This window comes from Protobothrops mucrosquamatus, unplaced genomic scaffold (genome assembly GCF_001527695.2).
Source record: "Protobothrops mucrosquamatus isolate PMUCROS unplaced genomic scaffold, P.Mucros_1.0 scaffold3417, whole genome shotgun sequence".
NCBI classification, from domain to species: Eukaryota; Metazoa; Chordata; class Lepidosauria; order Squamata; family Viperidae; genus Protobothrops; species Protobothrops mucrosquamatus.
Window position 1 is genome coordinate 106,279 of NW_015389398.1, and position 16,295 is coordinate 122,573.

At 33.6% G+C, this 16,295-nt stretch overlaps 1 protein-coding gene across 1 annotated transcript in view; it reads right to left on the reverse strand.

The window, feature by feature from the left end:
• DPP10 (dipeptidyl peptidase like 10) overlaps positions 1-15,358 on the reverse strand; it is a gene marked incomplete at both ends in the record, with an annotated part of 120,270 nt that extends 104,912 nt beyond the window's left edge. Inside the window, 2 exons of the mRNA XM_015826979.1 lie at positions 7,175-7,249; positions 15,264-15,358. Coding sequence (XP_015682465.1) covers positions 7,175-7,249; positions 15,264-15,358 — 170 coding nt within the window. The remainder of the gene's footprint in view (positions 1-7,174; positions 7,250-15,263) is intronic.
• Between the last annotated feature and the right edge of the window lie 937 nt (positions 15,359-16,295).

Sequence of the window (16,295 nt, forward strand, 5' to 3'; positions counted from 1 at the left end):
TCAACAAAAATTGAAGATGGGAGTGGCTTGATATTATGCATATTAATTATTTTAAATGTACAATGCAGGTATGTAAACTAACAAATTATAGTAAGGTTGCTTATTATCGTGGAGAAAAAAGTTAATGATACACACATATTTTAACACAATGTTTCTTCCTGTTTAGTCCTGAATTTCAGGAAAAGTATCCCATTGTTATCCCATAATGTGTATGCCAGTACATATAGATTAACTTCTGAATTATTAAGACGTTTTGTGCATTAAGTTGAACATATAGAAGGATATTGCATTCTGACTATGGTAGGGATAGAGGGAAACAGAGATACAAGCCTTGCTTAGCAACCTTACCAACACCCTATCTGGTGTTCTTTTCAGGTCTTGAAGCAATAAGACTCCCCCCTCCCCTTCTTGTGGCAACCCAGAATGAAAAAAATGGCTGCAGCCAAGTTTGTTATAGAGTTGACATAGTAACTGCGAGAGGGACCTTGGAGTCCTAGTGGACAATCACTTGTATGAGCCAGCAGTGTGTTGCAGGTGCCAAAAAAGCCAACACAGTCCTAAGCTGCATTAACAGAAGGATGGAATCAAGATTATGTGAAGTGTTGGTACCACTTTATAATGTCTTGGTAAAACCAGACTTGGAATGTTGCATCCAATGTAAAATAGAAGTTGAGATTCTAGAAAGAGTGCAGAGAAGAGCAACAAAGATGATTAGGGGACTGGAGGCTAAAACATATGAAGAACAGTTGCAGGAATTGGATATGTTTAGTTTAATGGAAAGAAAGACTGGGGTGATATCATAGCAGTGTTCCACTATCTAAGGGACTGCCATAAAGAAGAGGGGGTCAACCTATTCTCCAAAGCACTTGAAGGCAGAACAAAAGGTAATGGATGGAAAGTAACCAAAGAGTGAAGCAACCTAGAACTAAGCAGAAATTTCCTCACAGTTAAAACAATTAATCAGTGGAACAATTTGCCTCCAGAAGTTGAAGGTGCTCCAACACTGAAGGTTTTTAAGAAGAAATTGCACACCCGTTTGTCTGAAATGAAATTGGATTTCCTCCAAGATCCCTTCCAACTCTGTTATTCTGTTAATTTCTAGCTTTAATCATTGTATCAAAATAACTACACCTAAATAACTCACTTGAAGTATAATATATAATATCTATTAAATCATAATTACATTATAAACTATTAACTTATAGTATTAGGATAAATTCATGACTATTAGCAACACACATTTGTTTAGAAGATTAATGTTCATAATGCTAAGATCAATGTCTGTTGTAAAATTATATGCTCATTTTATAACTATATTCATCATAATAACCTTTTATTTAAATATGGAATACTATGCAGCATATTCCTGGTACTAATCTCCCATAGATTTTATTTACAACACATTATTGCCTGTTTCAAAAAGCATTTTGTAAAATGGATCTTTTAAAAAGTTTTGAAGATGATATTAAAAATTAAAATGTATGTTCTTTCTGTGAAATCTGCTTCCTAGGCTATGTGGTTTTTTTTGCCTGTGAATAAAGAAAAAGATGATGATTGAATAAAACAGGATAAAAGACTTGCATAGAAAGCTTCATATGCACAGTGATGTTATCCACTGTGTGATATCCAATATTCAGTATTACATTACAGAAAAGAGCAGGATGATTTGGAGAATTTCAGATTTGTCTTAAATATGTAATTTTAATTTTAACATATGCTGCCTTTAGTCATCTGCATAAAATTATTTTTAGAACTTTGTAATAAGATATGGAAAGAGATCAATTTATCAGGATTCTTGTTCAACTGGTAAGCAGGAGATAATTTGTATAATATGTTTAGTGAGTAGAGCAAAAATTAAAAGCCTATTCCAAATCTGGCTGCAATATTAGAGAAACTAAATATCAATAAAGTTGCTTCTTTTTAATGCCTTTAAAGCCAGTCTTCAGAGGACTGCTTAGAGAAATTCATGCATCCATTTTTGCAAGTGGCCTGCCAGTGCCTTTTCCCTAGAACTGAGTGAGTGTAGCTGGCACAAAGCCAGCTTCTTGCCAAAGGCAGGACTAGAACTCAGTCTCCTGGTTTTTATCCGCATGCTTTGAACCACTGGCTCTTTTCATTAAACTATACGAATACTAAACATAACAAAGGAAATGTTGCAATACAAATACCGGCATATTTTCTCGTAGTAAATACAATCACCTTGCATTTTAAATATGAATTTTAAATGAATGAAAATTCTATATTGCCTTCCTCTGTGTTTAAAACCTAAATCTTTAAACACCCATCCCCCCTGACTCCCCTTTTATTTTGTTTTCTGTTTTTAACTATAAAATTGTTTCAGTTCTTTCAGGAAATTACATTCTGAAAAACTAATCTTTAAATCAAGCACTCAAATGAATGCATGTGGATAGGAAAGCAGAACTACAAGAGCAAGCTTAGCTTGATCCATGTGCGTTAATGAAGCTGCTAAATCACTAACTCTGATTGAGAAGCATATATATCTTAATGGGCATCAGATTTAAGAGTAATCTGCCCAAATTTTATTGTACATTCAGTGAAATGTTAATTGGCACACTGCCATTTACACTGAATACTTTCTTTCAACATTACAAATAAGGATCAATTGTCATTTATGGAAGTTGTCACACATTAATTACAGTAATCATGTAATTATTTAATGAAATTATTCTGTTGCCACTGAAAATCTTGTATTGACCAAACTCTTTTCATAACTGCAAGAATCAAATGATGACACTAAAATGTATTCACAGATTCATACAATTGCATCCATGAAGCGTGAATCCTCAGGCCCCAAGCCAATATTGTTTGACTATTGATTCCCCAGGAAAAAAAATCAGGATCTATAAGGATCAATATTTTTTTTTGCATACAACAGCAGATGAAACCTTATTTTGAATAAACTATGAGTTAATAAGTACTTTTATAAAATCTATTTAGTTTTGTGACTCATGCTACAGAAAGAATACAAAGTGACTATTTACTTAATTATTTTTCCAAAAACACGCCCCAAATCTCCAGTTGCAAATTCTCTCTAAAATTTCAATGCTACAATACAAGAAAAGTGAGAACTAATACTGCCATTTCTCACATGCAAGGAAGGAAGTATTTAAGACTCTTTGTTTGGTTTTATAAATCTTTATACAATTTGAATGTCTGTTCTATGACAAAGCTGATCAGCAGGTTATCTACTGAATAAAACTTTGTGGGACAGTGGACAAATCTGAACTACTTATAAATAGTGTCTGTAAGAAATCATCTATAAACAATTTATTCTGACATTCAAGTAAGTTCTGTACTTTAGAAGTGTTGAACTTGAACACTGTAATTCAACAGTAATCATTGGATTCTAATTTTTTTCTCAAATGTTCTTCAAATAAAGGTATTTAAGAAAGCATTCTTCATGTACTTTTCATTATGTCTGGAAATAAATGTTTGTTCTGTCAATAACTTAGTTTAGGAGATGTGTTTTATAGAATTTATCATTCATGTAAACTTTTTAAGCTTTTGGCTTAAAAAAATCAAAGAACATAATTCTTCTAATATTGATTTCTTACTGTGTTCATGATTATATAGTGATAAGAACTGATAAATAACATATTTTTATAGGTTAAAGTAACCCCAAGGTATATTCACGCAGAAATTTCAGATACAAAGTGAAAGAAAATCAAATTACTAGGTGAGAGGGAGACATGTGCAAAAGAGACACATGGATTTTTTAAAATTCATTCAGATTTTTTTTAAAAAAATAATCCTTGAATATGTAACGTGAATGTGATTGTGATTATTGTGGGACTATACTTGTTTCATTTATCCATAACAGTGAAGTTAAACAACTCAAACAGGTATGTGTACAGCCTATCACTAAGTAGAGCTGCCTTCCTTATTCCATTCTCAAACTAATCCAATTATTTTCTGAAATTAAAATTCCAAACCAGACTAATTTATGGTATTCCATTTATGGAGTACCAAATTAAATAGCCTGTTTCAGAGCATGTCTATTTCTGGAAGATTCTGAATTACTTTCAGTTTCAGTTTGGAAGATTACTTTCTGTAAATTTACTCCTGAAACTGTTAGATCAGTATGATCTGGAATTGCAATAGGATATTTTGGAGTTTTCTAAAGCATTTCATTACTGGCAAGTTCCATTAAAAAAATAATCTGCACTTTGTAAGTAATTCAATCAATAAATCCATCAATTAACCAATAGAAACAAATAGTTGAGTGAGGGGCAAGCTATGCAATATATAGCATAAGTGTTGTTTTCTTGGATTTTCCTATATGTTTTTCCTTTTCTTTAAAAGGAAGGAAAGCCTAAATTGGATTGAACAGAGCTACAATGGAATGGATGGAATGGGAGAAGGGTATACATCAATTAACAAAAAGTGTCCATGAACATTTTCCCATTTTCTGAAAGAATTCAAGTTTTAGGAAATAAAAGAAATAAACAAAACTTAAGCAGACACAATATGTACAATAAATGGAATGGAATAACTGCCCAAGTGCCCTCAGGACTGAAATGCAGTACATAATTTAATAAATAGTAAGAAACTGGCTGAAGGCAGTGGCGCACAAAGAGGATATATATCAGTGGTGGCAAACTTATGGCACAGGTACCAGAAGCGGCACTCAGAGCCCTCTCTGTGGGCACGTGCACCATTGCCCCAGTCCTAGGCCTTCAGCTGGGTTTTATAAAACCTTTTTGCTTTAGGCCTCCACCGCTGTGTGCAAAAAAGAAAAAGGTTCAATCAATCAGTCAATTTCAACTTCTCGCGAGAAAAACAATCTTGCAAAGTTGGAATTGATTGATTGAACTTTTTAGTCCCACCCAGTGTGCCATTACCACCGCAGCCACGCCCAGCCAATGGGCCACACCCAGCCAATGGGCCACGCCCACCCGGCACCTGATGATGCATAAGTGGGTTTTGGGTTGCAGTTTGGGCACTCGGTCTCTAAAAGGTTCGCCATCACTGATATATATCATATGGAATTGCTAGAATTTTTAAGAGAAATACATCACAATGAGAACTTCTATTGCAAACCCTAGCTATCTGCCCTGAAAGTTGATTTCTTAACTGTAATTACAGCAGCTAGATCTATTAATTCAGAACACTTCAAAAGCTAAGAATTGTAGTAATAGTTTCAAGTTCATTAATTGTTTATTAACACATCATGTAGAATAGAATAGAATAGAATAGAATAGAATAGAATAGAATAGAATAGAATAGAATAGAATCTGGAAGGGACCTTGGAGGTCTTCTAGTCCAACCTCCCGCTTAGGCAGGAAATCCTATACCATTTCAGACAAATGTAAGTAATTGGTTATGTATTTAAAATTATCTAAGAATAGCAGACACAAGTCAGACATATCTGTGAAAGCAATATTGAAAATGTATAGATTTTATTTTTACAGGAGTAAAAAAAATTCTGAAAGAAGGAAGCAGCAAATCACTTCTGCATTATTTTCCATGAAACTGCATGGTGAGCCCATGAAGTCATTATAAAGAGAGCTCTCACTTTCTTTGTTAAAACCTAGACTGGATCCAATCTCATACCTTCTGAATTCTTTTCCTGATTTTGTGATAATCAAAATATCTTGGATGCATAAAAACTCTATACCATTCTAAAACTTTTTCAGAAACTGGTGAAAGAGAGCATAACTAAGAAGACAATTGAAAAATCATAAGTCAGCTTCTTGCTCTTCTTTTCTCCTCAATAATAGTAACAATGGCAATGTAATCTTGTGCAATCCACTAGCATGTGAATTGTGGCAGAGTGAATGAATAGTGCCAAGAATGACAATGCTTGCAAAGCAATCATGGCACTCATTTTAGGCTCCATGCTATTTTCATTAATATTCTCAGTATTCAATCCAATAGAGTTTCATTAGAACAAATTATAAGTTGAATTTGTAATGATATAATGTTTTAAAGCAAAATGCACATGTTCTTACTCTAAGCACATCACATTACTGATTTGTTTATGTATGCATGCAAATTCATTCCAGGAAAGTAGCTTGAATGATCATTCCAAAACAAACAGGCTGTTCTTGTGGGGTTTTTTTTAAAAAAAGAACCCTAAACATTTATGATACAATACTTTTGTAGCATATGATGAATTTGATAAATCAGAAAATCATCATCACCATCACCATCATCATGATAACCATCATTTCTGTCAGAACCAATTAGATATAAAATTAGAAATCAGCAGTTAGTACTTCTCCTAAAATGGGAGGGCAAACTACTAAAGGATCCTTTATCACAGTGGTTCTCAACCTTTTTAATGCCGTGACCCCAACTGGTCGTAAGTCGAGGACTAAACCGGTCGTAAGTCGAGGACTAAGCCGGTCGTAAGTCGAGGACTAAACCGGTCATAAGTCAAGGACTACCCAACTGGTCGTAAGTCAAGGACTTTCCCTGCCCAGGAGCGCCGCACATGCGTGGTTCCGCCCCCTGCGCCGGCCGAGACATAGCTGGCAAGCGGCAGAGACGGAGCAGGCCGACCACCAGCTGGCCCAGCCCAAGGGAGGTAAGGCACCCGCCGGAAAAGGGGGGGAAAATGGCAGACAAAAAAAGGCAGACAAAAAAAATGGCGGACAGCCTTGCTTGGCGACCCCCATGAAGTGGTTGATTGACCCCAAATGGGGTCCCGACCCACAGGTTGAGAACCACTGCTTTATGAACCCAAGGCCAAATCCTAAGCATGGGAATGTGTTAAGATTGTATCCTATACCACTTACTTTATATAATTAAATTATTTTATTTAAACTTTTACTTTGTCAACTACATAACAAATGTCATGGTATTTTTTCCACAGAGTCAACATCACTGTGTGGACTCAGTTTCAATCAAGACTCTTATATAGAATAAAAAAATTCCATTATAATCTTCCTGATTTGATATACCCAGTTCTCATTTACCTTTTATTTCTAAAGTAAGTTTCTTGATTGCTGATCTTTGTCAGACTTTTACTTCACAAAGTTACATTGTTGTAAAGACATCAGTTATCCTTAAACAATTAAGAATGGTGATTCTATACAGAACATACTGTATTAAAGCATATTTATTTCAGATTCTAGGCTATTTCATTATAACACTGTTCAGACAATTAATAGCATATATTTTAGTACGTAATGTTTCAATTTGTGCTTACCTGTTTAATGTCATAAGCAAGGAGAACGTATCTTAAATCTGGAGATACTGAATATCTGGATGCTTTGAAAGTTACCTATGAAGATATAAGCGAGTAAGTTTATTTACAGGACTGATATGGTCTTGTAACTGATGTAATCACTCTATGAGGCTCTCAACAATCCATAAAAAGATGGTTAAAAACGAAAGTACCTTTCCCACCAAGCTCCAGACAAAACATCTTCATAGCTCATCCCCATCCTAGCCCAATGCTTGGGGGAAAAGCCCAGTCTTCACAAACCTCCAGAAGGCTAAAAGATAATAATATAATAATAATAATAATGATAAAGTTGGAAGGGACCTTGGAGGTCATCTAGTCCAACCCCCTGCTCAGGCAGGAAACCCTATACCATTTCAGACAAATGGCTGTCCAGTCTCTTCTTAAAAACTTCCAGTGTTGGAGCATTCACAGCTTCTGGAGGCAGGTTGTTCCACTGGTTAATTGTTCTAACTGTCAGGAAGTTTCTCCTTNTCATGTCCTCCCTCGTCCTTCTCTTCATTAAACTAGACATACCCAATTCCAGCAACCGTTCCTCATATGTTTTAGCCTCCAATCCCCTAATCATCTTTGTTGCTCTTCTCTGTACTAGGGCTGGGGGAATCACTGAGATCCCATCAGGTAGTAACATTTAAGGACAGAGACCTGGAGTACAACCATTCTATCTAACCTAATAGGATGAGCAGAAACCCTCAGGGAGAGTTGATCCTGCAAATAACCTATCCTGTCTCACATAGCTGATTATAGAAAGTACAAGACATTTAAGAAACCAGGACCTTTTTTTTTTTTGCAATGTTACAGTAGCCACATCTTTTAAGAATGCTGCCTTCAAAGGCTTGTGCATATACTATATGTGCATATGCAAGTTCTGATCAGTGGTGGGATTCAGCCAGTTCGTATCAGTTCAGCAGAATTGGTAGCTATTTTTTTTTTGCCTAGGCCCAGAATGGAAGCAGCATCCACGCAGAGAACCGGTTGTTCACATATTTGAATCCCACCACTGGTTCTGATGCTTTTTTAAAAATGAAGAAAATAATACTACAAACCTAACTGCATCTGATGATATAACACAGAACAGGAATGGAGCTGCTACTGCAAAGCTGGGACATTGTTTTATTTATTTGCTCCTCCCCCACAGCCTCTGCCTGCAAATGCTACAAACATGTTTGTTTGCTGTCAGTGTCCACAATGTGTTGGGCACACTTAATCTATTGCAAACTACCTTCCAAGAAGTAGTGCAAGTCTTCCAAGGAATGCTACTAATTTATTGCTTGGATGAGGGGTGCTAATATTCTTTGCAAAATATTCATTTTAACTCATTTCATGCTTCACAGGTAACTATGTTTAATGTTTAAGGACAATAGTAAAACTCAAGTTTAAAGTATTTGGAACATTTCAAAGCAATTGGTGCTATAATATGTTGATTTACTGTTGAAAAGAAAAGAAAAAAAGGGTGAAAATCCTGGTAAACAGCATAAAATCCTTAAAATGACCTTTAAATTTCAGTCTAAGCAATTTTCAGGTTTTAGGTAAACATGGATCTAAATAATTATGGGTAAATTTGTAACCTGTGGCAGTATTCGAAACAGCTCAGTTATTTATGAAGTCTATCTATCTTTGCCCTAAGCAAATTACTTTGGAAAAGACAGCAGCATGATTTCTGAAAATGTATCATGCACCTAACTGTCTTTAACTATTTTCTTCTGATCTTTCTATTTAGAAACAAAAACAAACTCTTCTCACTAGTATGGTAAGTAGAGAGGAAAAAGAAGCATTGTCAATCTAATAATATCTTTTTCGAGATAAGGATACATGACACTCGATTAAATTTGAGGCTACAATTTAATCAAAAGTTATTGGTAGTGATGGAAAGATTTAATGTATGTGATATAAAAGAAGGCTCAAATTATAATTGTAGCAAGAAAACTATATATTCATCTCAGCTGAATATATTTCCTAACTATAGACAAAAGAGCTACTTAAATATGAAGGAAAAGATGGGATGAATATCTTTAAACAACTGCTTTGACAGAATTAAAACAAGAAAAAAAAATATGGAGGGCAATGTCCACAACAGGATTCTTGTTAATATGCCTCTGTGCCCCATAGGAATGGGAAATTTGGGAAGCATTTTTTTTAATTTTTGTAGTATTTTACATTAATATTTCCTGCACTGCAAATTCCAAAGTATGTTTTTTTCTCCAGAATTAAGCATATATATAAAAAAAACATTTTCAAATGTATTCAAAAACACTTTTATCCAGTTTTGCTCATTGCCCCATATTGTATTTGGATTCTTTAAAAATATAGTTTTCATTTTAGCTCATCCAATTTAGCTAGACTTCTTTTTCTACACCATTGTGTGCATTTTTATTAGACACAAATCTGCAAATCAACCATACAATGAACCATATTTTATCAGCATTTGTACATCATAAAATGTTTCCATTTTCCCATCCAAGTAAAATCTCTGTCATTGTGTACAAACTCACTACTTGCTCTATCTTTCTGGCATGCTTTATAACTTGCATTTTTTTATAGAACTTTCATGTCAAACACAATTACCTCGGTCTTTGATATATTGATGTTTAGACCTCATTCTTTAGCTACCATACATTCTATCTAGCATTTGCAGGAGATTCTTCAAATAGATAAAGCTTCATAATCACAACCAACAAACCTTGTATACAAAAATTCTTATGGATTTGTCCATATATACATTAAATAACCAAGGGGATGCCCCTGCCTTACACCCTGTTAATAGTAAAACATTCCACTCATTCCCATGCCTACTTTATTTCACCATATACCACTCTTATAACAATCAGTGAACAACTTTCAATTCTGAATTTGTATAGAATATTTGACCCTTCAAGCCTATTCACGTTAACATATACTTTCACCAAATTTGCAAATGTATAATAATTTTTATTTCTTACATTCATTTAATGTTTAATCTCTTATTGAAAAGAAAAGATTTAATTGCCCAATTCCTGCCCAAAATACAGCTACATTGTACCACACATTTTTGGTTCACTATCATTTCTTACATCTTTTCCATAAGAATTCTGCCAGGCACCTCCCCTGGGCACATTTAACAAAATGCCCAGGCTCTTCAATCTGGATAAGAACTTTTGTGATCAACTACAAACAGCCAATCTTTGATAGGTCAGTTAGCTGGTGTTACCTGATTGGTTGGTGGGTGGAACCTTTTCCTTTGAATTCTAAATGGGGGGGACTTGGACCTGCATTAAAGTGTAGGGGAGCAGAACTACAAGTCCCAGCAGCTCAAGGGGGAAAAGGAGGAGACAAAACTGTGAGGAGAGACTGGAAAAAGGCAGGAAAGTAAGGACTGAGGTGAGAGACAGTGTTGTTCTGAAGGAGAGAAATGCTGTGACATTCTGGGGTGACAATTCAAATCCAGCAGCAGAGCTCAAAAATAGCTGACTTCCAGATCCAGCAACAGTTTCCCCGGTTCATCACCTTTGACTAGAGAGGACTGTTATCTTAATTAAAACCTCACAAATCCCACAAGATGTGTCAGTGTGTTTGGGCCAGACAAGCTAGTCAGAGGGACAAAAGGGCCTGATCATCATCAGCCCCTTGGGGTGTGTGTGTGTGAGAGAGAGAGCTACATATAATTTTTAAATTCACTTTTGCTACCTTGCCTTTTGAATAGGAGAACAATAACATCTTGTCCAATTCTTAGCAAGATGTAATTTCTACCCACAAATTATGTTCTGACCCACATTCAGAATCTGTCATCACCTTTGTATTCTTCAGAAATTCTTTTAATCTTTCATCATAAACAATCAAATCAGTCATATTTAGCATTTAAATTCATTACTTTGCCTTATGAACAGAATTAAATTTTAATCATGTATTCAAAATAAGCAATTCTTTTCCAAGCAGAGACCTATCAAGCAATCAACATTCTGATCCATTCTTGGCCCCTAAAATAATCTACTCTCTCTTTCTATACTTACCCACTCTTATGTATGACTCTGAACTGGGTAATTTTGCCACCATTGCAAATGGTGCACAATGTATTCCCAAACAGATTCTTCAGTTATTATCTCAGATTCTTTGGTTATTATCAGCCAATAATTAATACACAATTTTTATCAAACTATGAATTCTTTCTTTCAAAAGCACAAACAATAATTCAGATATTTCATTCATAGTTAAATGTTACCTTCTTCTATGTCCAATAATAGAATTTTTTTTTTAAAAAAATAACTTGTTTAATATAAAACAGGCTAATATTTTCTGACCCTATTAAGAACAATTGCAAGGCCTGTGGATTTGCCCCTAATGTGAAGTAAGGAATGTTACATTTATAATTTCCAACTTTTTTTATTTCCAACTATTGGTAAATATATGCAGATATAAAAATGACATGACACTATGCATACTAATAAAGATAAAACCAAGTATCCTTACAAATAATATACATCTGCTTTTCCAGATAAAAATATGCATTATAACAGTTTAATCAAGGAACCACCAAGAACATCCTCACCAACACTGACAGGGAAAGCCACTTGTATATAATGAGGTTATCTAAATGGGTAATGAAATCTCCACAAGAAAATCACCAAACTCAGAGAGCATCAAGGATCCACAGTGATAAATGTTAAAACTGTTTCATTGTATCATTGTATTGTTGTGTTTATACCTAGCATGTTTTAATTGATACAAGTTCCTCTGGTATTTGAATAAATAGAAAGACAGAATATGAATTTACTAGTAAAAAAGTAAATAAATATATTTAATATGAATCAGTATTCATGGATTAGTTAATACAATGTTGTGCTTAAAAGACATAATATAAGCAGCTGTAACTTGAATTTCATTATGAAACTCCTGAATACTATTCCATTTGTCTTCTGAAATATTCACACCTGATTTTTACATTAGATCAGATAAAGGAGAACTATGGAGATTTAATGCTATACCCAGGCCCACTTTAAATGAATTATAAATGTGTCCCATGTTATTTAAGCTCAGACTGGAGGAGTTAGTGGAAAATAATAAGAATGAGATTAATTTGATCTCTAGTAACCCTTTGCTGGACCAAAGAAATAATTTTAATAGAACCAGACTCTACATTACATGAAGTTTTGGATACATATTATTTATACTAAATGTATATATTTCATGCATGAAAGATCAAGCATCTGACATCTTAAGAAAGCAGGTTTCACCTGCATCAACAGTGTTGCATTTAATAACTAAAAAATACAAATATTTATCCGGGCTACTTTATCAAATTTGTGTCAGTTATGTTCAGAATTTTAAAGGTATAAATTTAAAAGAAATGCATGAATAAAATTACAGGTAGTCCTTGAATTACAACCACAAATGGAACTGGAATTTCTTTCACAAGTTGTTGTGATCATAATTTGAATCAGACCCAATTTTATAACAATTTTTACCATGGTTGATAAATGAGTCATGTGGTAATTAGGCAAATCCAACTTCCCCAATGAGGATTTTTTTTAAAAAAATGTCACAATCACATTCCACAGGACATTGCAACCAGTCATAATGCAAGCCAGTTGCCAAGCTCCTGAACTGCAATGTCATAACAGTGAAGGGTGGTACAATGCTACAATGCAAGTCTTAAGTAATTTCTTCACTTTTAAGTCACTTTTTCTAGAGGCTGTGAATTATCATTAAGCAAATAGTTGTAAGTCAAGGACTACCAATTATATTCTCACTCCAACTGAGCTTCAGAGAAGTCTAAGTTTAATTCAGTTTAAAATCTTTCACAAATTAAATAATGAGACATAAATTGGTAGTACTGTAATAATATTTGGGATATTAACCAAAGAACAATTTAAATATTAGGAGAAAACACAAATATTAGTTAACAAATTGCTGTGTTTTTATAGTGCTAATATTGCTCTGCTTTTCTAAATAATATCTACTAAAATTAAATGAAACAAAAAATAAGAGAACTGTATGTTAACATAATACTGCATATGATATAGTTTAATCTATGGTCACTTTTTAAATCATTTTGCAATAATACAGAATTCTCTGGAATATCTCAAATGTTATCATAATGTTTCATACACAGAAGTTGCCCAATCTGAGAAATTTCCATGGGATGAACTCTGTATGTCCTCTTTGAACTGAATTGAAGCACGGAAGCCAAGATAAGTGTACAGTGAAAGAAGGACAATCACTCCCCCAAAATTTGTAAATTCCTTTTCTAATTTGAAGATAATGTCAAAACCAAATTCCATAAAATTGAAAGAGCTGGAAAGTAAAATGCAGGATAATGGATTAATGAAATCTGCTTCTGACAGGAAGTGTCTTGGGTAAATATGTTTCCTTCCAAAACAATTATATTGTTTTGTAGCTTGTTTTTCGATTTTCGATTTTTAACATGATGCTTTGTAGCCCGCAAAATAATAGCATAAAAATATTAGTTTGATAGGGTTAAATCATTATATTTTATCATTATAAAAATGCAAAAACAACCAATAAAAGTTGTGTATCTTCAGCTTTATAATCCATATTGATGAATTAAGAAGCTATTATGTGCTTTAAAAGACAGGATACCTTGGGTGAATTGAGTCTTTCTGTTTGGTTAATTATAATATTATAGCACTTGTAATAGCATTAGCACTTATTTATTTATTTATTTATTTATTTATTTATTATATTTCTACCCCGCCCTTCTCCCTGCGGACTCAGGGCGGCTTACAACCATTCAAAAACAAATACAAAAATACAAAAATGCCAAACTCAACATGCCAATTAAAATGAAACATTACTCTAGAACCGAAAATTCATTTTAAATTATTTTAAAACCAAATTAAAATAACCCTTAGACCAGTCCTGCTAACTTGAATAGCCATGTCTTGAGGGCGCGGCGGAAGGAGGGGAGATCCGGAATCACTTAGACTTATATACCACTCCAAAGTGCTTTACAGCCCTGTTAGTGGTGCCCCCAACAATCTGGATCCTCATTTTACCAATCTCGGAAGGATGGAAGGCTGAGTCAACCTTCAGCCGGTCAGAATCGAACTTCTAGCCGTGGCCAGAGTTTGCCTGTAATACTTTATTTTAACCACTGTGCCACCATGGCTCCTGTATATTATATACAACTATTAAATGAATAGCAATAAATCTTGCTTTTTTGAAAAAAAAAGTTCTCATGATTGGGATTTAATTCTCTAATTGACAGTGACAAGTGGAGAATGATATAACAACACTACAAAGCAGATCTTTTTCCTTTTCTACCTTTAATTTTCTTGTTTTCACAGATTCCAGTGACACAATTTTCTTTAAATCGTAATGAATAAACTAGTTATACACATTCAAGTAGTTCTATATTGAACACAAACTAATTCTATATTTACTGCTTATCAAATCATTATGTCCCAACTTTTATTTCACTAATTCCAGGTTAAAGCTTTCAACAATTACAATTCATAGAATTGAAGTGAGTGATAGAAAAGAAGCAGACACTGTCCCCTGCAACATGAACTGCAGCTTATTAAATTTATACTTTTTAATAACATTTGTTAGCTGGAAAAGATGCTATCTGACTACCTTCAGAGAAAAATCAGCTTGACTTCTGAACAGATTTTATAAATGTTGAAGATTTTATTTGCTAAAATTTACAAGTACAATCATAACCAATAAAGATTATATTTTTACATGACATCCTTATTTGTCCTTTTTAAAGTTTGCATTTTACAGTTCTTACCAAAAATGGAAAAATTAAATAGATATAATTCAATTAAAGAGTGGCATGTCATAAACATTTTTTATTCAGTAACCCACATTATAAATAATCAATTGATTTTTCAATAATGAGAGTATGTATCTGTACTACCAATCAATATCAGTCAGTCTTGCTGGTCTCATGGTCTCTTGTTTTGTTTATCTGTGACTCCATAAAGCAGGCAAGAACATGCCATAGTTAACATGCCACATTCAAAATTATATATGAGGTAGATTTGAAATAACTCTTGCAAATAGATTCAGAAAAAAAGAACAATGTAATTTCTTATTAAAAATTAAGAATACTTACAAAAGTTGCATTTTCCAGCAATAATGTAGTTGTATTTGTTTCTACATTCAGTTTAATAACATGTCCATTCCTGTTTTTATATATCACTTCTGTATCTGTTAATAGAAAATGCATTAAGAATTAGAAAATGCAAATATTCTATGCAATAGCTTCTTAGTTAATAGACTTTTTCAATAAAAAAGTGCACCATTGACCATCCAATACATTAAAATGTGATTAGGCTGAGATAATGACTTCATCAGTGTTATCTGTTTTTGTTAATTTGTTCAGAGATAAGTGCCCTTGGTCTTTTTGACTTATTAATGGAGATAGTCTTTCACCTTAGCATTATTATACCTTCTCCTTTGTATAAAACAAGGTCAATTAACTTTTTTTAAAAAAGAAGTAAGACTTAAGCTGTTTGACCTTATCCCCAAAACATCTCTCTCTCCCTCCCTCCCTCCCTCCCTCTCTCTCTCTCTCTTGTTTTTTGCACTGTTTTCCACTGTTGCTAAGTAAGAATACATTGGATTTTTTTTACATTTAGAAACAAACAAACAAAACTTTGCAGAATGGTTAGCTACCTCATTATTCTACTGCCCTGAAGTTTTGTAATTCTCCACCTATTGAAAGTAATCTTAAACATTGCAAAACACTTTACTGAAATAAGCTTTGATTGCACATAAACCTTATATTAACCATGCAATGGCTGTACAAAAAAGGAAGAAAACTGTAAAGATTGTACTGTGATGAAATAGTACTGTGAAGAAGAACATATAATACAAATAAATTTGAACTGTTATGCTTACATGTTCTTCATTCCTTTCATGTCACCTTTCAGATTCTGCACTAACTAGAGTAACTTCTAATCTGTTTCTGGCTCATCTTTACTATTTTATCTAATGAAGAAAAAAATCATCATTATAGATATCATTTTAAAAAGAACTAGAAATATTATTTATTGGATTAAGACTAAAGATGGCACAGTATCCTCCAGCCATCAGGATATTTTTATATATATCTTCAAGTCCTTTCATTTTAATTACTCAAAAG